Source organism: Brienomyrus brachyistius, chromosome 9 (assembly GCF_023856365.1).
Source record: "Brienomyrus brachyistius isolate T26 chromosome 9, BBRACH_0.4, whole genome shotgun sequence".
NCBI lineage: Eukaryota > Metazoa > Chordata > Actinopteri > Osteoglossiformes > Mormyridae > Brienomyrus > Brienomyrus brachyistius.
Window position 1 is genome coordinate 24,938,492 of NC_064541.1, and position 25,382 is coordinate 24,963,873.

Consider the following 25,382-nt stretch of genomic DNA (forward strand, 5'->3'; position numbering starts at 1 on the left):
ATGTAGACTGGTTGGGCAAACTCCCACGCACCCTCCAGGACCCTGCCGAGAGTATAGAGCTGGTCCACTGTTCCATGGCCAGGGCGAAAACCACACTGCTCCTCCTGAATCCGAGGTCGACTATCCGCCGGACCCTCCTCTCCAGCACCCCCGAATAGACCTTACCAGGGAGGCTGAGTAGTGTGATCCCCCTATAGTTGGAACACACCCTCTGGCCCCCCTTCTTGAAGAGGGGGACCACCACCCCAGTCTGCCAATCCAGAGGCACCGCCCCCGATGTCCACGCAATGCCGTAGATGCGTGTCAACCAAGACAGCCCCGCAACATCCAGAGCCTTGAGGAACTCCGGGCGGATCTCATCCATCCCCGGGGATCGGCCACCAAAGAACTTTTTAACCACCTCAGCGACCTCTGCCCCAGAGATAGGTGAGTCCACCCCCAAGTCCCCAGACTCTGCTTCCTCATTGGAAGGCGTGTCGGTGGGATTGAGGAGGTCTTCGAAGTATTCCTTCCACTGACCCACAACGTCCCGAGCTGAGGTCAGCAGCGCACCATCCCCACTATAAACAGTGTTGATGCTGCACCGCTTTCCCACCCTGAGACGCCGGATGGTGGACCAGAATCTTCTCGAAGCCGTCCGGAAGTCATTCTCCATGGCCTCGCCAAACTCCTTCCATACCCGAGTTTTTGCCTCAGCGACCGCTGAAGCTGCGTTCCACTTAGCCTGCTCTAGGCACCACCCGGACATGTGGGAAGGCAGAGAGCATGGATGGTCAGAACATGTGTTGACACAAATGTAATGATTGTAATTGTAACCGTAACACTACGCTCCTTACTTCATACTCCAGGGGGCAGCAATGTGTGGATTGTAGGTTAGGATTTTGTGCCTTTGACCAGGGCCCAGTTTTTCAAAAAATTTAATCTGGATCAAATTGGTCTGGATTTGGAAATCCCATGTTTTGCTATCCAGGATTAACTGATCTATCTTACTTTTATGACAGTTTTTTAAAGGAATATTGGGTTGGATCACTGTGATCCAAATATCAAATTTCAGGATTACTAAATCCTGTTTACCATAGCCTTAAACAGAACCAACAGTGTAGCCTACTGGCTTAGCAAAAAACAACAGGTAGGCAAAATACCAGTGGCCACAAATAGCCATTGTTTGTTTTAATTGTAAGAAACAGAAACACTGCAAAAAAAAACATTTTACATTTTTTTAGTTTGTTCTAATGTTAAATGACAAAACAATACTGTCAAAAAGTCAAGTCATTTACAGAACAGCCACCAATGTTCTTACATGATGGACACACTGGACATGCAATTAGAGATGCAATTGTGAGAAATTACTTTTGCTATTAAATGACTAAATGAGTATATCTGTTGTGGTCATTGTCATTAATATACTGTGGAATTGTAGAGCTATGAGCAACAGTGACATTTCTTTGACATCTGATAGCTTTGATATTTTGTTGTTGTTGTTTACCATATCTCAATATCATTATATGTGACATGCTTCATATAGGCTTCAAATATGAAGGAATTTATATATCATCAGTAACCATTCTTTGTGATTATTCACTTTTTTTGGATCAAATAGATCCCAATCTGACTTCAAAGTTTTGAATAACCCAAAGGGCAGGTTTGATCCAAATAAAATGTAAGATTGTATTACATGGTCTGATCTTAATTCAGAATCCCTCTTTTACTTTTGAAAAGTAAAAACGGATTTGATCCAATCCGTGATCCAAAATCCCACTGCATTACTTTCAAAAAACTGGGCCCAGAAAATCAATGGTTCATATCCTGTCTTCACCACTTCACCATTGCACCCTTAAGCAAAGCTCTTAACCTCGATTGACCCAGGGACTGGTCGATTATTCTGTTCTCTGTTTTTGATAAAAGCATCTACTAAATCAATGGAAACAAATGACCCTTTTCCCTAACAAAAGCTATACACTCAATGGGCCTGTGAGGTTGGAAGTAGCTGGAACACTTTTGTTTTTCTTAAGTTATTAATATTTCAACAGATCACCAAAAAATTTAGAAAAGACACTGAATATAAAAGTAGACTGAATGTAATCACTGCCATTACACCTGTAACGAAGCTCCAATATGGGGTAACTTCTGTGGAGACCCTTAATACAAAAAACAAAAAGTAAGATGGGAAACACTTGGCATCAGAAAGAGCAGGAAAACACAAATGATCAGGGAAAAGTGATCAGGGAAAAGTGAAGAACAGAACAAGGAAAGTAAAAGCAGCCGTGATACAAGTGTGTTTCTGACTGGGTTTTTTTTGTATGAAAATACAAATGTGCTGTTCATTTAACTTTTTTAAAGCTACTTCGTCTTCCAGGTAAAGCATGTAAATAATGCAGACTGCATGTAAACAAATATTACATACAAGAGTTGGCACAACATTTTCATCAATGGGGTTCAGTACTGCTGTAAAAATTTTTATCACTCAATGTACTGAAACAGGAGGAGAGTGATTCATTAAAAAAACAATACCAGTATCAATAATGGTTTTAGAGCAGCCGCACTTTAATCTCCTCCACGGGACTGAGGCACAACTGGACATCCTACAGACAAGGTAGAGGTATGATCCGGGTCCAATTGGTGCTGGTGGACTAAGTACACACCAAACGTGACCTAAAAGAAGAAAAAAATAAACTCAGCTATGGTACACGGAACAATGAAAGAGCTGTAAGAAAGATCAAAATAAATGGCCAGAACTCAGCCATTATCAATGAGGTGGACCAATAAAAACATGCACCAATAAAATTGGAGATTAAAATATGTACTTCTGCTAGTACCTGAACTGGCTGTCAGACCTTGTTACACTTAGATTATCAAAATTGGAAAAATGTGTCTATTGAAACATCAAATGATTTCCATCTTCAGTATTATTTCTGTCAAAGTACTCATATGAGGGTCCTTGTACTGCCTGTCCCAGCTACATATATCCGATAAACTAACCCAAATGCAAAAATACCCTTTATCTGAGGTCCTTCAGATTCAGACTGCACTCCCCCCGCACTGACCTTCCCCTTGCGGCAGGCGGACAGTGAGTTTAGAGGCTCCGGCATCCGGGTGCTCGTCTGCTGATCAATCCCAATCATGTGACATCTCGTGCTGAGGCCTGTCACCTGGCATATCACAGAAGGAGCTGCTCTGATGAGCTTCCTGCTCTTTATCGTCAGAAAACTAGACTGATGCGGGCTAATAGGACAATTCACCTGGAACACTAGGTCGCCAATCACCACATGCTTCCAGTTATCTTCCTCAAATGGTTCTGCACCCATGACGACTAGATTAGCACGGAAACGTGCAATGAGCTGCTGGATGTCAAGGTTTTCAGCCTCAGAGCCCTGTCTGTCTCCCAAAAAGAAGATATTTAGATTTTATACATTCTAAATTTGTATACATCAATCCACGTCTAAATTACTCAGAATGTCCACATAACAACATTTTAACGATAGTGATAATAAATCAAACATTTATAGAATTAAAGGAAATTTTGATAACAGTTCTCTCTTCAACTGTATGTGATGACTAACATCTCAGAAAGAACACCTTTATTCTCTTCAAGCAGAATATTATGATATAGGTGTCACATATATACAGTAGAATCTGCATTGCATTATACCTCTTGTTGATATGCTCCTTCAAGAACTTGACACTGGCCATGTTGATCATCAAATACTGTGCTTCATTTACCAGAGACAAACCAGCTACTGGCTTTGCATGGTCTGAAGAAGACAGTCATCATTCATACCTTCACATATCATAGACTGAGTCTTCTAATTCCCAACCTGAGATTTTACTCTACTCACAATGAGTCGGTTGTGACTAAGTGGCATGGAAGACGAATTGACTGCTAAGCAGGTTCTTTTAAGTTGACTAATCAATTAATTTATTGATCATGTGTTAAATATAAAGTAAACAAGCAAGCAGAACGACACTTTGCAAAATCAAGACCAATCAGCAAAATCTCAGGGCAAAATTCAAAGTGGATAAAAGAATAATATACCATGGCACCAAGGCTAGAAGTACAGAAATTCTGACTGTGTAAGATTGAAAGGGGGGGGGGTGTAATGGGCAAATCTCAACCTCGCTTCATTCCTCTGGTGAAGCCAGGGCTCTGCCGAATCAGACGACAGGGTTTTCCCAGAAACTTAGAGATCCAATCAGCAGCTTCATCACCACAATCGACACTCTGAACCCTGAGGAAGACAGAGGAAATATACTATATATACAGATATACACCACTATATAAAGTGCGCACAGAAAGTCTTGGGATGCTTCCTTAATGCAGTAAAAATATTGTCAATTTAATGATTTTATTACAAATATCATTGCTTTTTTCATTTCACAAAAGTATGTCACATTAAAAACAGCCAGTAGTTTTAAGTAAGACATTCTTTTCAAGTACTAATAAATTGAAACCTAAATTACAGTTATTAAAAAGCTGTACTGAGTTAAAAAGTTCATTGATAAGCAGTCACACTGGATCTTTTTTAATTAGTAACACCTTTACAATGACATGAAACACCAAACATTTGTGTTTAATAGACCTTTGTGAGGCAATGGCTACAATCGCAATTAATAGCAAGCTGGCAAGAACAGAACTGAATGAACCAGTCAAAAATATTGACATAAAAATATTATTGGTGGTTCTGTGGATAAACGGTCAATGAACATTACTACATGCATTCTAATTTGGTGAATTGTGATGCAAGGTTTTGGTCTTATAGCCCACCCTTAATTACAGCTGTAAATAAATTTACATCAAACCCATTATCCATCTTCTGATACTCCTGATTATAAATGGATTCTTCATAGCACTCTACATAATATGCTTTTGGCAGATCGTCCTGATATTAATGAATAGAAAAACATGTATCCTGCCACAAAATCAAAAACATCTGTGCAGTTTAATTAATCTTATTGTAATGGTTCTCTTTAAACATCACAAGAACCTATTGCACCATCAACATAATACACTATGATTTTAACCCAAAAATTCCACTTAACTGGTGTCTATTGTGGCTGTATAGTCTTCATATTTCATTGCCACATTAAACATTTCCAAAATAAAGGCATCAGCAAATGCCTACACCACATCACAATACAGAGATGTATAATAAATGGAGCACAAAACACAAGAGTTTACAAAAGGTTATCTACAAAGATTATTCAGGTGTATAATAACAGTTTATGCATCTAAAATACACAAATCACATAGCTGTGTAAAGTGGCCATTTTCAAACATCATACAGTGAAAATATAATGCTAAAATCACATCCAGGGTGTCCTCTGCATTGTGTCCTGTGCTTCCTGGGATAGACACCAGCCTAACTACAACCTTATAAGTATACGTAGTTACGAAAGATGGGTGGCTGGAAGACATCATGACATCTGAAAAATAGAGAATAAGACACACATACCTGTCTCCACACACTTTACTCTGAAACACCTTGATGCCTGGATTCAGTTTATTGCCCTCTAGCGGAATGGATAAAGGTTTCATTCCTGATAAGAGAATTAATTCAGACAATGAAAAACACAGACAAGTCATAGAATTGCACAAAGTGTAAATCTACATTACATGGGAAACTTTGTTGATTATATTGTTGTTATTTCTTCAGTTCTCTCTTTCCCATGATTTGATGTCACCTTTTTTGTATGTTTTATACCCTAGGTAAAAGCTAGATAAAAATCTTTTATTATAGGCAAATTTCCTGAATCTTGAAGAAATATTTGCTTCATTTATACAGAAAGTGTTATTCCAATATATGAAGGGACACATAAGTTAGATTTACAAAACCACTTTTAAACAGGTTTCTTGAAGTTTCAGTTAATAGTCAGATGATTGGTTATTCCATACTGTAGATAGACATCATCTGGCATGAGCTTGTCACCGGCAGATTCAGTCTTTGACTGTTACAAAGCAGATATGTCTGATTCTGCAATGGAAGTCCTGCAGGGCTAATATGTGTCCTGAATTTGTGGCTTTATGCTGGTGCCAAGGTCATAGAACTGGTCAATAGCTTAGAGGTAGCTCTTTGTGCTGTTATGACAGCAGCACTGACTTGTGGAGGTGGGCTGAGGTGTTGCCACAGTAACAAGGCTTACCCGTAGCGTGTAGACAAAGCTCTTTGCAGGCCCAGTGAATGCTAGGCTGGATCAGGCACAAACGAGGCTCCTGCTTCTGGCTCAAACAAACCCCGTTAATGTTGACCACCATCCAGAGTCGGTCATAAAGAAGGCCGAGGTGACCTACTGCCCATTGAGTCACCTGCAACAGCACAAAACACCATCAGTATATCCAGGCTTTGCACTGCTGTATTTCTGTTTCATACTTGCTAATGTACTTTGCCATATCTCCAGACCCTCCTTCTAGAGTGAGCTATGCATGGGTCCCCATACAGGGAAGTACCCTGCCTGTCCATTGGTCTGCTGGCTGCCCCCCTGTACCACCTCACCTGTCTCTCTGCTGTCCCGTGCTGTCCCTCCATCTGCCCGAATGTCCCAAAGTTACGCAAACTACCCTCTGATGGTTCGAGGGAGATGGGCTTCTCCTTTCAACCTGGTTCCTTTCTCTGAGCTAATTTTTCCTTGCCTCACCTTAGAATGAGGTGGGTTTTTGCGCCTGGCACCTCCTCTCCTATTCTGTGACCAACTTCTGTCCCTAGTCTATCCATCATCATATCTTCACTCTACTTTTTACTCACGTTATCTTTTTACTATATCTATTGTTTCCTATCTTCTTTATGTACCCTATCCATTCTTCACTCACTGCCTTCTTATATTGTCATTATCTACCTGTTTCAATCCTCACTCTTTCACTTTCTATTCTGCCTTCTCCTTCATATCCTTCATACACAGTTGTATATTAACATCATGCCTGAAGATTCCATTGCAGTAGCTGCGCCTAGGATATCTGGGGATGCATGGCCTGTAAATTCTTTATAATAAACCAAGTACAAAGCATAAACCATCCCATCCATCCACCCATCTTCAACTGTTTGTCCTATTCAGGGCTTCCGGGATAGGCTCCGGACCCCCCGCGACCCAGTAGGATAAGCGGTTTGGAAAATGGATGGATGGATGTCCTATTCAGGGTCGGGGGGTCCTGGAGCCTATCCCACAGGCTACAGGTCCATGGCAATGCTGGTTTGAATTGCCTGTATACATTTATCTTAACCATAACACACAGGCCTTTGCATCAATGCCATTAATGTGGATGGTCCTGGGGCTGTGCTGCTTTCCCCAGCAGAGGGAGCTGATGACTTGCTAGTCAACTAAGAGTAAGTGTTGAAAGGGCATTTACTTTTCCTAGAACTGAAAAAGTATGTAAACTGTAATGCAATTTACACACATAAACATGAAAACTGGAAGGCATAATGAAACCGACTGACAAGATTTGACTTGTGATTGGTACTTGATGTGGCTCAGTGGTCTAAAGCTCTGTTCTGCTGAGGTTCAAATTGGCAACCTTTTACTCATAGGCACAGTCACATATCCATGGGCCCGTCAGCAGGGATCTTCACCCCCAGCATGTCGGCTGACCCTGCGCCATGAGCCTTTAAGCTTGCTTTCACTTGAATATGTGCCTGTCTCTCTCATGGAGAGCAAGATGAGGCTGGCAAAAAAAAAATTCCCATAGAGATTAATAAAATATAACTAATTTATTCTACTGGTTTTCTACATCTATCATGATTCTCAGACTTTGCTAAAGTGCTACTGGGAAAGAGGCTTCTTCACAGACAGCATTCACCAATCAGTGAGTACAGTAAGAAGAACCAGGCTTCTTCACAGACAGCATTCACCAATTAGTGAGTACAGTAAGAGGGAACAGGCTTCTTCACAGACAGCATTCACCAATCAGTGAGTACAGTAAGAAGAACCAGGCTTCTTCACAGACAGCATTCACCAATCAGTGAGTACAGTAAGAGGGAACAGGCTTCTTCACAGACAGCATTCACCAATCAGTGAGTACAGTAAGAGGGAACAGGCTTCTTCACAGACAGCATTCACCAATCAGTGAGTACAGTAAGAGGGAACAGGCTTCTTCACAGACAGCATTCACCAATCAGTGAGTACAGTAAGAGGGAACAGGCTTCTTCACAGACAGCATTCACCAATCAGTGAGTACAGTAAGAGGGAACAGGCTTCTTCACAGACAGCATTCACCAATCAGTGAGTACAGTAAGAAGAACCAGGCTTCTTCACAGACAGCATTCACCAATCAGTGAGTACAGTAAGAGGGAACAGGCTTCTTCACAGACAGCATTCACCATTCAGTGAGTACAGTAAGAAGAACCAGGCTTCTTCAGAGACAGCATTCACCAATCAGTGAGTACAGTAAGAGGGAACAGGCTTCTTCACAGACAGCATTCACCATTCAGTGACTACAGTAAGAGGGATGGAGACAGGGATGTATCTTACCTCTATTGCTGCACATGATTTGACCGGATATAGGAAGATTCGGCTCAGGGTTCTCTCACAATTGCTTGTCCTTCGTGTGGGAAAACATCCCACAGCCACAGGTGAGAATTGTAGGCCCTCCCCTGTGCCAGTGGGGCTGGAGATTTGTGGTCTTGCGGGGCTCTGGGGGTGTCGCACAGACGCGGAGCAAGTCGAAGCGGAGCGCAGCCTGTTCAGCCGGATGTAGTCCAGCCTCACTGGCTTCTGCACAAAGCAGTCCACCACAAATCTCAGGAGCTGCTGGAAGTCACCGAAGGTGGACATGTAGCCAAAGGACACACGCACTGAGCCTGTGGGCAACCCATCGATCATGTCCACATCATCGCCGCACACGTGGCCTGCCTGCACACACAGAGTACAGTGCAACAGGATGCAACAGTCACATAACTGCATATGAAAGAACAGTGATTAACTCTCATGATTACAGAAAACAACCATGCAAAATGGGTTATTGCCATCCCACAACTGAATAAGTTAATTATGTTGAATGCGCATGGTCATATGACCAGGTGCATTGGGTAATGTGTGCAGTATTGCATAAATATAAAATCCGGCACCCATGAAAATCGGTCGCTGCCATGTTCAGGCTGGATTCTTCTATGAGACTTACCTGTAGGTTGGCTTTAACCTGCTGGTCGCTCATGCCCAGGTAATGCTGGCAGGCTCCTGTGTTGCAGAAGCAGCCAGTGCGCAGCTGGATATTAAAGAGGCTGGCAAGCTTCTGGACCTGCCAGGGAAGACAGGCACTCAACAGGAAGCGGGAAATGTCACACATAGCATCGATCACTTTTCCGAAGGACTTCTCTTTTCCCATTCTGTCAGTAAAATCCTCAAATAAAATGTCGTCGACTTCTGTTAGCTGAGCTTCCCATGTCCTGCCACAGCAAGCTGCTTAGGTAAAATGACCGCATATTAAGAAAACATGATATCCCATCGGGTTACCTTAGAGTACCCCACTATAGCCCCATGGGCATCCAGCAGGTTGAAGTTTAACAGGGGTCCCTGGGTGCTGGGGTCCTGGTACTCTGTGTCACAGTATAACCTGGCCGCTGGCTGGCCATTGTTATGCTGAAGGCAGGACAGCATCATGTAGGTATGGCGAGCCAGGCCAAATGTGTGTAGCTGGATCCTCTCTATGCCCCCTGAAGACACCACACATGCAAACACACAGAAACAGAACCAATAAATAAAACAGTAATAATGAAAATATCGACAATAATAATAATAATAAAATGAATTTCTAATGCACTTTTTTCATTACCAAAATCAGCTTCACAATCAAAACAAATGTACTGAAATCTCTGCAATCAAAAATCTTGCTGATGACTGTTGAGGTCCTTAGAAGGTGATTCTAGGGATGATGCTTATAAATGTAAACTAGAGAGCTGTAATATTAATAAGAGGCATAAACAACAAAAAGACAAACCATCCATAATGCATAATTTGTTCCTGGAATTGTGTGGCAAATTAGACCATGCAGATCTTGAAGGTTGCTGGAACAGAAAGACGACTTGAGGGATGATTATGAATTTACAGAGTCACACAACTCCAGATCTCCAACAAGCACCTATTACACCTGAAACTTAATAGCTTCTAGGCTATGGGAGCCAGTGCCTAGATTCAAAACTAGATGCAAATTACAGTACTACCAGTACCTCACAGGACAGAGTTTTTAGTTTTTAACTCTTGGTGTACTTGATGATTTTTTTCCCCCAAAATTTGTTTTTTTTCCAGTAGATTCTAGGTTGTGAGAGCCAGTGATCCAAATCCAGGTGGAAATTGTAGTAATTCCTGATTTGATTCAGGTCACCTAAAGATTTGTTCACAAACTCATTCAGTGGCACTTCCTGTTTGCATAAAATAAATCTGAAACACTTGTGCTCTGATATGTCAAAAATAGCCTTTACACACCCCTAGTCCAGGACTCCGGTCTGATGTCCCTGATCATTGGTCCGAGTGTTGATAGTGTTTCCCCTACCATTATATTAGGGGGCCGCCCCCCCCCCCCTGTTCCAGGATTGATTCAGATGAGATTCTCCGTTTCTAAATATCCTGCCAGCGATCTCTTACGTGGTTCTAACCTGTACCCTTAGACTCTCTGAGATAAGACCGATAGGTAGCTAGGTTATCGGGATCTTACTCCTATGTGTGTGCCTGCTTTAGACAAGTTTCACATCGCTTGCGCTGCAAGCCATGTGAACGTATTATTTGTAAAGTTGGAAGTCTCCAGCCCCTAAGACCTGCCGTGATTAAGTACCATTTGCGATGAGATACAGTACATTGGCTATCTGGATCTGCTGTCATCACATCTTGTTTTAGTAATAACGTTAAATGATTTTAAACTGTGCAAAGCACAGGTATTAGCCACAAGTAGCGTGTGCATGCAATAAAGGTGTGTGTCACTCATCTAGTGTCGGCAACTGCCTAACTATCTCCTTGGTTATAAGTGTAGTCAGTGAAAGCCAGTGTAACCACTTATGGGTCAGAAGCCTGAAGGCCTGCCCCAACGGCATTCTTTTTTTTTTTTTTTTTTTACAGGTTCCAGTAACTTGCCTGGGGCCCCCACAGAGGGAGCAATGACCCATACAGCCTCTAGTGGTCAGCTATAGTTCTACAATACCATTTATAAATTGCGCCTCTAGTGGTCAATCATAGCAGTAGCACACCATTTAAATTGCTAAAGCAACATGAGAGTTTTTCCCAAAGCAAAATATGGAAAGTTCTTGAATGACCAAGCCAGCCACCCGATTTAAATCCAGTTGAGCATGCGTTCCATACGCTGAAGAGGAAACTTAAAGGGGCAAGTTCCCAAAACAAGAGCTGAAGATGGCTGCATTAGAGACTTGGCAAAGCATTACCAGAAAAGATACTCAGCACCTGGTGATGTCCATGAATTGCAAACTTCAAGCAGTCTTTGCATGCAAAGGATATGCAACAAAGTACCAAACATGTCTGCTTTAATATACACACCATTGCTTTGTTCCAAACATTATGGTGCTCTGAAATCAGGGGTCCATGTATAAAACATATTATTTTTTACACAGTGAAACCAAAATGTATGCAAATAACTTTATGTCAGGAATGTGCACTTTAATCATGTCTGATTTCAAAATTTTAAACTGGGGAACAGAGGGGTAAATCAGGGATAAAGGTGTCTTTGTCACAAACATTATTACTGTAATTGAAATGTGCAAAACAAGCACCAAGTACTGAATACACAAAACTGTTATGACCTGTGATGTAATTAGGTTTACGGTGGGAAAGTTACCTAGTTAGTGCTTACATACTTTGATGAACCACAGAGAAACATCTCGCTGCTTGTAGCTATATTTCAAAGAAAATGTGATAAAACAAGCAAAAACAGAAAATACGAAGATTCATATCTGGAAGATGGTTTTTTTGTGGGTGTGTGTGGGATGATCGGACAAATATATCAGCCCTACGGGGGGCATGTCAAAAGCAGCTGAATGCCTCTGATCATAATGAACTTTTTATTCCTTCTGCTGTTTAATCAATATGGTTTGTATGATCAGGTCTAGCTTGCCTGCAAAAAGGCTTTTATACAGCACGATTGGCCACCAGGTGTCACTGTGATGCAATGTTTCAAACATTTTGAATGGCCAACTCATTTTTGAAATCAGTACTTTAATTCCTTCACATTCATGAAGGTTAGAGGCGGAAGATCTCAGCGAATATGAAAATTCACTAATAATAGGCTACTTGGGCACCCCGAATCATAACAGTCTGAACGATAAAATAAACATTCTGTTTATTACCAATTTCTAAACGAACAGTACAGTACATGCACTTTGCATGTCAAATTACATTGTCATTTCCTATAGAACATACAACCTAACTTGCACACCTGTTTGTATAAGGTTACTACTATACACACTTGGAGCACTACATTTTGGACTCGATCATTAAAAATGCAAAACTAACCACACGGAAAAGTTTACTGTCGTTTCAGTTGTTTGGATTCCTCAAAAACCTGATTTATGTCAAACATTTTGGGCAATCTATTAACTGTACCTAACAATATCTGGCTTCAGTCCCAGCAGTGCGGGATGGTCCACAGTCATGTACTATGGTCAGTGTGTCATTTAGCATGTCCTTAGAATATGGGAATGTATTCATACTTTATACATTATATTTTACTTAAGTTTGTTTTTTGTTATTCACACCGATACATTAAAGAACACGGATATATGGCAAAATTCTGTAGTATACTTCCAGATCTAAATTATAAAGAGATGGCAGGTTTTGAGAAAATTTTCTTTCATTTGAAATACTTTGATTATGTTGCGTTCAGGTGAAATTTTCATCAGTTGTGTTTGATTTCAGGTTTAGGAGAAGATTACAGTAAAAAGAAGACACAGTGTTTCGACAAATCATTTGAACAATAATGACAATAAAATGCTCTTCATTTCTTTTTTGTCATTACTGTTACTGAAGCTGATCAAACATCAAGCTGAGACAAATGCAGAAGAGGCACATTAACAAGCCAACCCTATCTGTGGCCCAATAACTTGTATGGGACATAAGCAAAGCCCACAAGATATTAACACCAACGGTTCAGGAAACAGAAACAAAACTGCCCAACAAGACACTTAAGCAAAGCAGGTCTGCATCTCATTTGTCCATTTCATTTACTGATTTCGTTCATTTCTCTGAAGATTACTGTACACATTGCCCGAAACACCTTATTTTAAAGTGGCACATTTATCTTAAACTGGCCGTCATGGTCACATTGTATTCAAATGACTCAGGAAAGCAGCTCTTGTTTTCCCCAATATTCTGTACCTGCTCACCTGTGAGCCTATGCAGAGCTTCAAAACCATGATTTACTGCAATGATGTCCAGGAAGGATATGGTGCCATCTTCAAACCTATAAAGACCACGGTCATACAACATTACACATAAAGTAATGGAAGGAACATCGCACACGAATTTCCAAGCACATTAAAACTTAAGAAATATTCAATGACATTAAATTATTTTTATGCAGCTGAACTGTTAAAACAGTCACCTAAATTTACCTTACAAAGATTTAGCAACAATAGGTAGATGCCACCTAATACAAGGGAAGATATTAAATGGGCGACTTGAAGTAGGTAGCCAGGACAACACTAGTTATGTCTTTGCAAATGTAACACTTAAATGCTTTAGGAAAACTATATTTATAGTCTATGAAATATCTTCACAAGAAGCTGCATTTTCTCTCCAAGTGAACAAGCTTCACAAAACATTTGAATGCATGGTAGACTGAACAATGCTCTATCAAAGGGAACAGAAGAAACCCTGATTAATTGATATACTGAGGAAAGTGTGTTTTGACCGAAGACAATTAGTGCTTAGCTATACCTGCCATCAGTGTTAACCCTTGGTACATAGTAGTCCTCTCCAGCCAGGTAGGCTGCAGCTGTTCCTCCTCCGAAATAGGTTTTCTTTAGCATATGTGAGCATTCATTCCGGATGATCAGGGCCCCTAATCCAGTAGGGAAGCCAAATATCTTGTAGAAGGAAACAGGAAGGAAGTCTGCAGGACACTCCTGTAGGTCTAGGGGTGAGCAACCCACCAAGTTGGATGCATCAAGAAGCACAAACCACTGGCCCTCCCGAGTACATGAGGGGTACAGCTCTCTTGAACGGATGCCCTTGACATGCCACAGAGGGTATTTCTTCCCAGAGAAGTTGCTCTGGGCTGGGTAGCAGAAGAGGTGTGGCACCTGGGAGTCTCCGGCCTTCAGATATGTTCTTTCACCTGCCCTCCCCTCCACCTCTTCAGGCCTGATGGGTATGGATGCTACGCCGATTGGTGACGTCAGGCCACGGATGCCAACCACTGAAGTGTGGTTGTCAGTCAGGTAACAGAAAGAAGAGGCTGGAGTCCATGGGAAGCTTTCTGCTACTAGCTTGATAGCTGCTGTGCAGCCTGCGGTGAAGACTACAGTGTAGTCCTCTGGACTGGTGTTGAAGTGTTGCAGGATCCTGCAGGGACAGAGTAAGTGTACCGTCAAGCTCCTCTTCTGAGCTAATGCAGCGTATATGCACCGTGACTTCAGTCCTTGTGTATATAAGTCAGCCCTTCATTATAAGACAACAAGTTGACATGGTAGAATATATACATTTCATGTTAGATTGTGAAGCTACAGAATTCTGACATAAACTCTCAAACAATAACCCAACCAAAGAAACCGGTAACTCGGAGAAACAAGCACAGTCACAACTCACGCAGTAACTAAGCTAACATTTAAGCTTTAATATGGAAACTTTTATTTAACCTATTGTTGCTGCAGACACTCAGCACTTCATTTTATTTCATGAAGTACTTTAGCACAGATAGGACAGTACAATTTACTTTGTTAATGTTCTCTGCATGCTACGAATCTGCAAGTCAACATGCAATTAAGCCATGCAATTCACTTGAATGTGATCCAGTGTATTCCTCTGCCTTGTACCCTGTGCTTTCTGAGCTAGAGTCACACAGAGCCTACAGCCTATTGCACAAGTGGTTGGAGGGTGGATGACTCGATAAGTCAGTCTTACATGTGTCTCCGTCACATGTTGGAATCTACATTTTGCAATGCAAAGTTTGTTGAATGTTGGGATATTGATTTGCTAAAGAAGTACTAAAAACATACAGGGAACATATATAATTAAGACACCACTATATTTTTAAACAAATCTGCATTTTTAAATTATGGTCTAATTGTGGTTCTGCTGACAGAAGCACACGCTGAGCAGCAGGATGCTTTCAGGTTCAACATTTCTAAGACAGCAGGACACAAGAATAAGGAGAAGCAGTAGACGCTGAAAATGACTTCAGCGTTTCCCTAAGTTTACAGCTTTGGGGGGAGGAGGGGGGGCAGAACCGTGCGTTTCTTTTATTGTCAACAGACAAAAAAAATACAAATATTTTTGTCTGCTTTTCAGGTCATTGACACGACATTTTCCGATGCATGCTTCTTGTCCGCTGGTGGGAGTGTGCTCACCTGTGTGTGTGCGCATGTGTCTGTGTGTGCGCATCGGAGCGGAGCTCCGCCATGCGCGATACAGATAGCAGAGGAGAACTGTAAACATGCGACCGTGTAGAAACAAAAATGACAAGGTGTTGTCTAAATAAGATAAATAACATACGGTTATTTAGTTTGTTTAATAAATGGACAATGTATAGACCTATTCTATAGGACAGGTAACCTTAAATGACTCCTGTTGTGATCTGGCGCTATATAGAAAATTTAATTAAATAAAATTAACGACCTTCAAGGGGGGTGGGAGGTGTCATTGGGGGGGGGGCCCTAATATAATGGTAGATGACTATTAACTTATCCGAGATTCTCATAAATTGTAGGATGACAAAGTCACCTTGGGAAACGGTAACAAATAAAGCTACAAATAATGTAAGCATTTGCGGTACATTTTTAAAAAGTCTTGCATTCATCACATCTCGCAGTTCTCCATTTTTGTCTTCACTATGGAAACGGTACCCCTCTCAACACGAACAGAGTGATGTCATCGTGGTACCCTTTCGACACCAAGTGCAGTGTGAATGCGAGACGGATTTTGGTGAGGCCCATGTGAGCTACAGCCCAACTCCAGCCAGGGCTAAGTATGAAAGAGCTACCTGTGACCTTGAATAGAAGCGGTTACAGAAAATGGATGGATGGGTTGTGGAATACCCCCCCTTGCATATACTCTTTATCTGGTATTGCTTCATCAGAAATGAACAGAACACGTCTACCACATTTCTGAAGAGGTTTGTCCTTTGTAGCCTATATAATGTGTGCGTATGAGATAAGGATTTGTTTGTAGGCATAAATATTGAATTAAAGTTTACTTTAAAAGTAGTGACTTATAAATGTTAAAGCACCAGTATGCATGCTTAGATTGAATAGTTAAATGAAGGACTGATGAACACATCTGTTGTTCCCGCTAGCTGCTCAGGTTATACACCATGTAGTTCTGCAGTCCAAGCCACTTGTTTGCATGCTACAATGCTTTTATCAGTCCTAATTGTGCCTTGCCTAATTAGCAAGGATTTTGTGTGTCTAAACTATTCTGCAGCAGGTGGTCAACCATTTTTGACAGCATTTCAAAGTGTTGCTGCAAGAAACTTTGGCAGTGCTCAAGATCATTTTAACTGAATGTTTACTCACTCTGTTCAGCGAAAAGCACACAGGTTTTAATTTTCATGAAATACTACTGAAATCATTACATGTTTTTATTTATTTATTCCCAATAATATTTTAATAGGACCCCCAATATCTTTTGCTGGTGTAGGACTGGTTCACTGTCGCATCGCTCTCATGTTTTGGAACTCGTCTCACATACTTACTCACAACTTAATCTCTCTTGTGCATTTTCAACATCTCTCACATGGAACTCATCCTCTCTTGCACACAATTTCAACTCAATCTCTCACTCATTTTCAACAGGAAAGCTACAAATGCAAAAATATCATGGACCTAACCTACAAGGAAAGCTCCCAGTGCCTTCAAGAATTCTGACTGCTCCGTCAGCAAAAGGGACCAGCCCAGTACATAAATTGGTTAAGTTTAGTTACATAAAACAGATTTCAGTCCTGGCATCCAGTGGTACATAACATTAATACTCTGGATTCAACCCCCACCCCTTGCTGATGTTCTCTATAACATTAATATTAGGTCTTATAGGCAAATCCAAGATCTGATATTAGACACTTGCATCAAAGATTCATGAGCTGCCCCTGGACAATTCTAGCTATAATAATCCAGGAAGACACACTGATTATTTCCCGAATGCCTCATCCCTATAAAGGTCAACAGACGTATTCCATCTCAAAAATAAAAACAACAGAAGCAGCTAAACCACTGCATCAGTGTAAAGGATTCAAGATTCATAAATTTGATGACTTACTCCACATCTTTTTTCCATCAGTACATACAGTCTCAGTCAAAGGTTTGAGAAAACCTGCTTGAAACCATAATTATCTGAGCTTTAAACTGGATACGCATGACATCTGCATTTATGGTCACCACTATTAAGTATTGAGGTTTTTGTGTCATGGTCTGGGTTTGCTTTGCTGGTGACAGAGTTGGTAATCTTTATGAAATCCCTGACAATCTCAACCAGCATGAATATCACAGCACACTTCAAAGGCATATCATTCCATCAGGATTACAGCTGAGCAGGCCCTTCATTCTTCAAAAGGACAATGGCACAAAAAGACCTTGCAATTTTTCAAGAGCTATCTGGGAAAGAAAGAAAGAACTTAAATTCATGATCTCTGGGAACTGCTGCAGAAGAGCTAGGGAGACTTGACTGGTGATTTCCTGCTGAAACTTCTTAACCAAATGCTTTGTGTTTGTGAAGCTTTTTTGAAGAATCCAGGAACTAGAAACAATTTAAAATTTTCTGCTTACTTGCTGTTTACTCCACATTTTGTATTTTGCAATGGACTATCTTCATTTTCAAATAATGAAAAATATATTTTTTTATAAAATGTGCATTTATGATAAAACCTAGTTTCCAGCAAATGTACCTTAACTATTTATTCCCTTATTGTTTTCAATGATGTTTCTACTTTCCGTTTTCAGTGAGGCATGTTGCACTTATGTGTATTCCTCAGTTACATTTTAATCCCTGGGATAACTTACCTGTAGCGCACATGCTCCACAGTGTCATGAGTCAGTCTGCTACTGGGGTTGTGGCTGTGTGGGTTACCTGCCAGATGGAATATTAAAATTGATAAACTGGGAGATCAGGTCTGAGTCTACACACTAAATTCTCAACCAATTACAGTAAAATGCACTTTAAGCAAGTCATCCTTTGTTTATTGTACAAATCACTGGTACTAGTACATTTTCACAGTGGTTCATTATTATGCCCTGCGAATTGGGAGAGAGCAAAAACGTGGACCGTCTGGGGGTCCCCAAGGACTTTTCACAGTAATGTGAAACAACTGAGACCCAAATCGTACAGATTAGCATATAGGCTACAGAAAACTGTGTGTATCTGAAGAATATGCATTATAAATTGCATGCATTTATTAGGTAAAAAAAAAAAAACAATTACGTATTTGCCAAATAAACCTTACCATCAATGACAAAACTCACAGTTCTGGATTACTTTTAAATGCATGGTCAGTTATTTATGCAATTGAAGATGTCTACAGAATAAGGCAATCAATTTTTGCATGCTTGCTTATAATGATCCCAGGAAAAATCTTCAGTTTTCCCATTTGCCTTTTAGCCTGTTCTTATTGTTGATACAGTTGATTGTGATTACTAGTGTACCCTGTTCCTATCGAAGTAGCCTGATTACGTCGAGTGTAGTCTGTTTCTGTGGCTCCTATGGTAAATTGTAACTACAGGTGTAGCCTGACCCTGTAGCTCTAAACCATTTCTGTTTCTACCTGTGTGGCCTGTTTTTGGTAGTGAAGTCTGACCTGATCCAATCATTGTAACCTGTTGCTGTTAGCATATCCCATTATTTAGTGCAATCAGTTCCCCTTCCTGTCACTGTGGTCTCTTAATGTCAGTGTAGCCCGGAAGTACACAAGTAATGCATTCCTACTTTTCACCTGTCCCTCTCTCCGTTAGTTTATACTGAATACGAATATAGGATTTTGTTAGCTTATTGAGTTCCTACTCTGTATTTAAAGTAGCATCTGGATATACATTACTGCAAACAATCCCCACTGTTTATATGATACTGGTAGTTTTCTAAAGGAATTTAGAACAAAATGAATAAGCAGAAGAAATGAAAGCTCACCATAGACACTTCCACATAAATCTTGGAAGAATCCTTTAATTTGTGACTCTGGAAACAATGTTGTCCCTGCATGATCGAGGTAAGTCATTCCTTTTTTGGACAGAGACAGAGAATGTAATGTTACCATCTTCACATACTGACCAGAGCTGAAGACAAGACACTATCTGTATAAGTTTATGAAACGCTCAATCCCCAATTAAGACTTTCAGTTGATATTAGCCATTACAACTGCAGTTGCAGGCAGTTTGCTTGGTACAAAGTTTAATGTATGAATTGCTGTAAATTACCTACAATTTCAGGGTTCCAGTTTGTCCATGTGAGTAGACTTACTTTCTAGTGGACTTTTGTCCGTTTTAATGGGTGACATTTCATGACTTGCAAGACAATTTGCACCATTTCATTTTCCAAAACTGGATGCTATACACAGTCTAGCTACAACGTGACTAATGCACTCCTGAAAAACCTTGCATTCACTAAAATCACGTACTGAAATACACATATCCAATGGGAAAAAATAGGTTTGAGGGGATGCGACTTTAAAACTTAGTAACTTACAAAATCAATTAAATAATAAAAACATCCATCCATCCATTTTCCAAACCGCTTATCCTATTGGGTCGCGGGGGGTCCAGAGCCTATTCCGGAAGCAATGGGCACGAGGCAGCGAACAACCCAGGATAATAAAAACAGTGATAATATATTATATTATATACTATAATAGTGACCTAAAATTGTAATGTAATGATATGCATTTTACACAAGAAATCATACATTAATAAATTATATCATAAACAATTCCCATGGGTCTCATGAGTTTCAGGAGAATTGCCTAGTAACTGCTTCAACCAAAAGTGTCAAGCTCGCTGACTTGACGATTGCGGTGAGTTGATCTTTGTTCAGCAGCAAAATAGTCCACAGCATATATGTCACAAGACAGGATTCCGAGGGAACGCAAAAATTTTAAAATTCTCCAAGCCTTGTCCCTGTAAGGACTCAGTATGGATTACACATATACCCACAGACTTAGTATCCTGAGATTTATTTAGAAATAAAAAATTCTAAGTTGTAACTTTTTTTTAAGTAATACGGCTGCATCTGCAGACCTCGGTGTACCTTTAATCCTGGAGAACTCTGCTAGCACCATGCCTTCGAAGTCACCTCCATAGCCGTAATGATCCCAAGACTCTTTAAAACTCTCAAAACGGCTACAGCGGTCAAAATCGTCTAGATTCATTTCACATTCCTCCTTCCGGCCTTTTACAGGATTGCTTAGAATAAATGGGTTACGGCGGACGCTTTACAGAAACACGGCTCACCACAAAAAGAAAATTCGGACCAAAACGCTAAAACTCGCCATTAAGGTAAAGACCAAAGTCCTTAGCTTAACTTATCTGCCAAGCGGTTTACACAATTTAGGGGCGGGCTGAAAGCGAAAGAAGCCTACGTTACAGTAACGAGAAAACGACTTTACTGGCTCGGGTTGGAGAATAGATACTAGATGCCTAACCTTGAAAATCAAAAACCACATAATTAAATTGATTTTTTTTCTGGTAAAAGTACGTTGCAACCAATATTGATAGTGTGCCAGTTCCAATTTTGATATGTGTCAATTAAAATTAGACAGACAGAATGTATAGTTGTCCATGTGCATGTACAGTTACACCATTCTTATTTATCATAGGATATGCTAAAATGTGTCTGAGAATTACTACACGTGTTTCTTTCACTGAATTAAAAAATGTAAAACGTTCTGAGAATGCCTTTACTGCTTCTTACAATTACAAGTTTGGTCAATAAGTGCTTTATATCAGAAGCCCGTGCCATCAGAAAGATGAGCAACATTGATATTGTTTTTGTATTCGAAAAGACGAAGATGAGTGATAGGTACAGGTTAAATATACAGTTAGAGTGTTAATTCTCGAGCTAGTCCCTAGTGAAATTTAAGAACTGCGAAAACAGTACATAACCCGAAGCTATGGTGTTTTTCACTATTATTTTGGTATTCCAGTAGAGGAAGTGGTAAGGAGCATGCGCTGATTACAGCGCTGTGCCGCACCCACTACATGACAAATTACCCCATGCATGAGAACCTGAGTGCTGCCATGTGACGGTAGTAAACATTGGTGAATAAATGTAGCAGTCAGTTGCTTGACATAAATATTAAAGCGACCGCTGGCGGTATTTTTTGTCGTGTTCTTAGATAAGAGAAGGTTCTCAATTTCTTTGACAGAACAACACACTATCATTGCTTTTCTTGCATGGTGGTAGCTTCGGTGTCCGGTTTCTTAGTTTTGTCGTCTGAGTTCGGTAAAAAAAAAAAAAAAAAGTAGCGTCTTATACTTTGTTAGATATACGCGCACAATTGAAAGCATGCTCTTGACTGCCTAGCGAAACAGTAACTACACTTCCCATCAGCTTTCGGGTCCTTTGGACCATTTAGTTGCCTCACCACTACGCCAGATAAAAACAGTAAAACAAGAAATATTCGAAACGCCCTGCTTCTCGTTACTGCTGTTAAGCTGTACACGTTAACGATGTATCCGTGGTTGTGTTTAGCGGAGTTTATGGTGCGGGTGTATTTATTCTGCGTTGGTGCTGCACTGGTGTTAAAATAAAGATGCCAAGATAGCACCACTTTATAGTTTCAACGTTGAATTATAGTTAAATGCGTTGAATTATGGTCAGCGTTAAATTATCAACGTTGAAACTGAATTGATTCTGGTAAGATTTTCAATATTGAAAAATTGATGGTACCAGAATCTCAATTCAATGTTGATATAAAATGACCTGCTAGTATCCCAAAAGCCCACGACTTTAAGGAATGGGTAAAAAAAGGATAATTTTATATTTATGTAAAAACTGTAACGTGCATTAAAGTATATAGATATAATCACGTTAATAGTTATAATTTTTAAGAAATGTAATCCTATCCAGCTTGTGTAATAAGATGTGCTTTTTAAACGTATGCACTAACCTTTTCTTAATCAATAACAATCATTTACAAATATTACCGTCATTACCATGTTTAAAAATCTTATAAGTACTCAGAACTATTAAACACTCCCAGCTACATGGTTCAATCAGCCTGGCCTGAATAGTTTCACACAGGCCTGGCCAATTACTTTGAGCCAAATCTGAGCTTCTCCATCTCGGCAGAGGCCTGTCATTCCCATGATAGTTACAATAACAGACATGTTAGATTTTACTTTTAGCTTTTTTGAAAATGTATGCAGAAATCAATAGAACTAGTCCATTTTTAACCAGTACTAGTCCTATCCCTAAGCAAGCTTCACTGCTATTGCCCCTGTCAAGGCAAAATGAAATTGGCTGTCAAGTTGGTGTCTCCTCAGAAGTTGGCCTCTGCCTGCATTATCTATAGAATTGTCTTCAATTTATATTTAAACTTATATTAAACCCTTGAGCCAGTAAAAATAACTCAGTGGGCTGGATATGGTTTATTAAGAATATAAAAGTATGGCCACACTTCCACTAACCCAACAAATACAGTTTTTGATCTTCCAAATGCATATTGTTTAATATTAGACATTAATTCCAATCTATATATTAACCTACATCACAGTCTGAGATCTGACATACTGTACATACCTCTGGCTGGTCAGTGAAGTAGAATTTAAAAGACAAAAACAAAACCCACTAATGTATGCTAGAACCTATTCCCACTAAACTTAAACAATGATTGTGAGTACTCAGTACCACTACTTAACACTTCACCAGCTGTAATCAGACTACTACTTAAGAAAATACTGTAATCATTCTTAGGGACTATAGACCTGTATAAAATGTTCCCTTTAAAAATCATTGATGAAACAGTGCTCACCCAACAGCAAACATACGTGCTCACTAATAATGTTTCAGTCTGAATTCGGGCAAAGCCACAGTACTGAAACAGCTTTAATGAGAGTTGTAAATGATTTACTGCTGTCCTCAGGGAATGCATCAGTACTTATTCTGCTAGATTTCACTGAGGCTTTTGACATTTTCAGCCAGTCAATGTCAGGTTGGTATAAACGGAACCTTCCTTAAGTTGTTCAGGCAGGAGGCAAACCATCTTCATCAGTAAGTTCAGGTATCTAACAGCACTGTTATCAGTATTGCTGCTGAAATTTGGAGTTCCACTGGGATCAGTTTAGCATTTTTTTTTTTGCTCTTTCTCTACATGCTGAATGGATGTTGGATTATGTGCTGCTTCTTTACAACACCCAGAGCACTTAACTGGAGCAATGAGGATCCACACTTCACCCACCTGGAGAATGCGACAGCAGCCATTCTTTGCCAGTGCGCTCACCACACAGTAGCTAAGGTGTTGAAGTGGCAGGAGAGAATTCACCAGTTAGATATAGGGGATGATTAGGAGGGCAGATCTGAAAGCGCCACAGGGCAACGGGTACCACCCCTACTCTTTTGAAGTATACCCAGGGATCTTTTATGACCTTAGAGTCAGGACCTGTTTTACATCCAAAGGACAATACCATTTTTAAAGCACGGTGTCCCCATTACTGCACTGAGTCAATGGGATACACAGGACAGACTAACCTGATGGCCACACTAACACCTCTTCCAGTAACAACTCCCATCCAAGTTCAAACCAAGTCCAAACCTGCTGAGCTTCAGGTGGATTACCTAGTCTAACTGCAGGTGGACTGACTGCTGGCATACTAGAAGGATATACAAGCATACAATTTTCAGCCATAAGCTGATGACCCACAAATACACCTTGAATCTGCATCAAATGTCTATATATTCCTAATTATCCCTTTAATCTGGTTGAGTCAGTATTTTTTAAGTGTCTTAGTTTTTAGATGTTGCCATGTTTTTCTTTACCTCAGTGATATGATTATTACGTATGTTATTATGTTACAATGATTATTATTATGCATGTTATGTTACAATGATTATTAAGTTTGTCCCTTGTAGATCACTGAAATCACTGGGTACCATCCTTATCAGAATAAACTATTCAAAACTGCTGTGTTACATTGTATTCTTTTATTATTGTAACACTACTGTTAGGGAGTACAAATCACATGTAATTTTCCTTATAGCAGACCTGAATATAATTGGAATGAATAAATATGACCCTCCACTGGCTTCTGGAGCGAAGTAGAAGACCAAAGACTGGGTGCAGAAGAGCTGACCCAAAGAGGGCACGAAAGAAGATAACCCTACACAACACACACTCTCTCTGGCTTTATTGTTGGCAAACCCAGAGGGAGGGGCTGACCTTGAAACCCTAGAGATGCTTTTTAGTTGTCCACATTTCCTACTATTATATAAAGATTCAACTATGTTATAGAGTACTGACCCTGTAATGGCCTTAAGCTAGGCAAGATGCTGCACAATTTATTACTTAACTGTTTACAGTTCATCACAGTTCACCAAATAAATCTTTTAATATTTCAAAATTCTATTACTAATACCGCATCCACTAAGCCCCTGTAAACATTTATGTCATTCTGTGTTGCAGTGCGTCTAGAGCAGGGGTCCCCAACTCTGGTCCTGGACAGCTACTGTCCAATAGGTTTTCTACCCAGCTTCTGATGAGCCACACCTCTGCTCAGGTAAATACCAGGAACAGGTGTGGCTCATCGGAAGCCAAGTAGTAGAAAACCTAGACCGAGACGCCTGGCCTAGAGTCTATTGCAGAATTTAACACACAGTGTGACGAGCCCCAGTCTAGGGTTGGGGTGTAACAGAATGAAAAGGAGAATAGGCGTAAGGGAAATTAGAATGTGATGGACAAGAGAACAGGAGTGGACAAAGGGGTAATTTTTAGTATTTTTTTTTTTTACTGACACGCCACGGACACTGAACAAGCACACCCGGTGCAGAATGACTCAGGAGTGACTAAAGCCAAAACAATAAATAAAATCCAGCTTCCGAACGCAACCCACAGCTAAACTTACCTAAGAGCAAAGGAAAATCCGAGAACCGCAAAACAACAACAATAATCGATAAGCAGAGCTGCCAAGGTTTTTTGCTGGCGGCTTTTCAGTTCTAGGATACGGAAGTGATGAGTGGCGCATACCACGAGTCGTGGGCGGGGTCTGGACATGGAGGAGGAGCAAACGGCAAATGGAGAACGGGTAGAGGGCTGTGGGCGGAGCTGAAACTAA

The 25,382-nt window shown here is 40.4% G+C and overlaps 1 protein-coding gene across 6 annotated transcripts; it reads right to left on the reverse strand.

The window, feature by feature from the left end:
• Positions 1-2,285: 2,285 nt before the first annotated feature.
• Positions 2,286-25,268, reverse strand: LOC125749256 (molybdenum cofactor sulfurase-like). Of its 6 annotated transcripts, none has more exons than XM_049026327.1 (15): positions 20,362-21,553; positions 19,249-19,338; positions 18,132-18,198; positions 13,858-14,484; positions 13,305-13,381; positions 9,436-9,635; positions 9,104-9,220; positions 8,779-8,835; positions 8,455-8,697; positions 6,139-6,301; positions 5,451-5,535; positions 4,114-4,226; positions 3,650-3,752; positions 3,045-3,375; positions 2,286-2,652 (listed from the first exon to the last, which is right to left on the reverse strand). In XM_049026327.1, exons 1-15 carry the CDS (start codon positions 20,480-20,482, stop codon positions 2,545-2,547), a joined length of 2,502 nt encoding a protein of 833 aa, XP_048882284.1. In that variant the 5' UTR covers positions 20,483-21,553; the 3' UTR covers positions 2,286-2,544. The 6 variants fall into 6 exon arrangements, with proteins under 6 accessions (XP_048882284.1, XP_048882285.1, XP_048882287.1 ...); XM_049026328.1 differs by having other exon boundaries at positions 3,045-3,149; positions 3,240-3,375; positions 8,455-8,835; positions 20,362-21,548; XM_049026330.1 differs by lacking the exon at positions 20,362-21,553 and adding an exon at positions 25,173-25,268 and having other exon boundaries at positions 8,455-8,835.
• Positions 25,269-25,382: the final 114 nt, after the last annotated feature.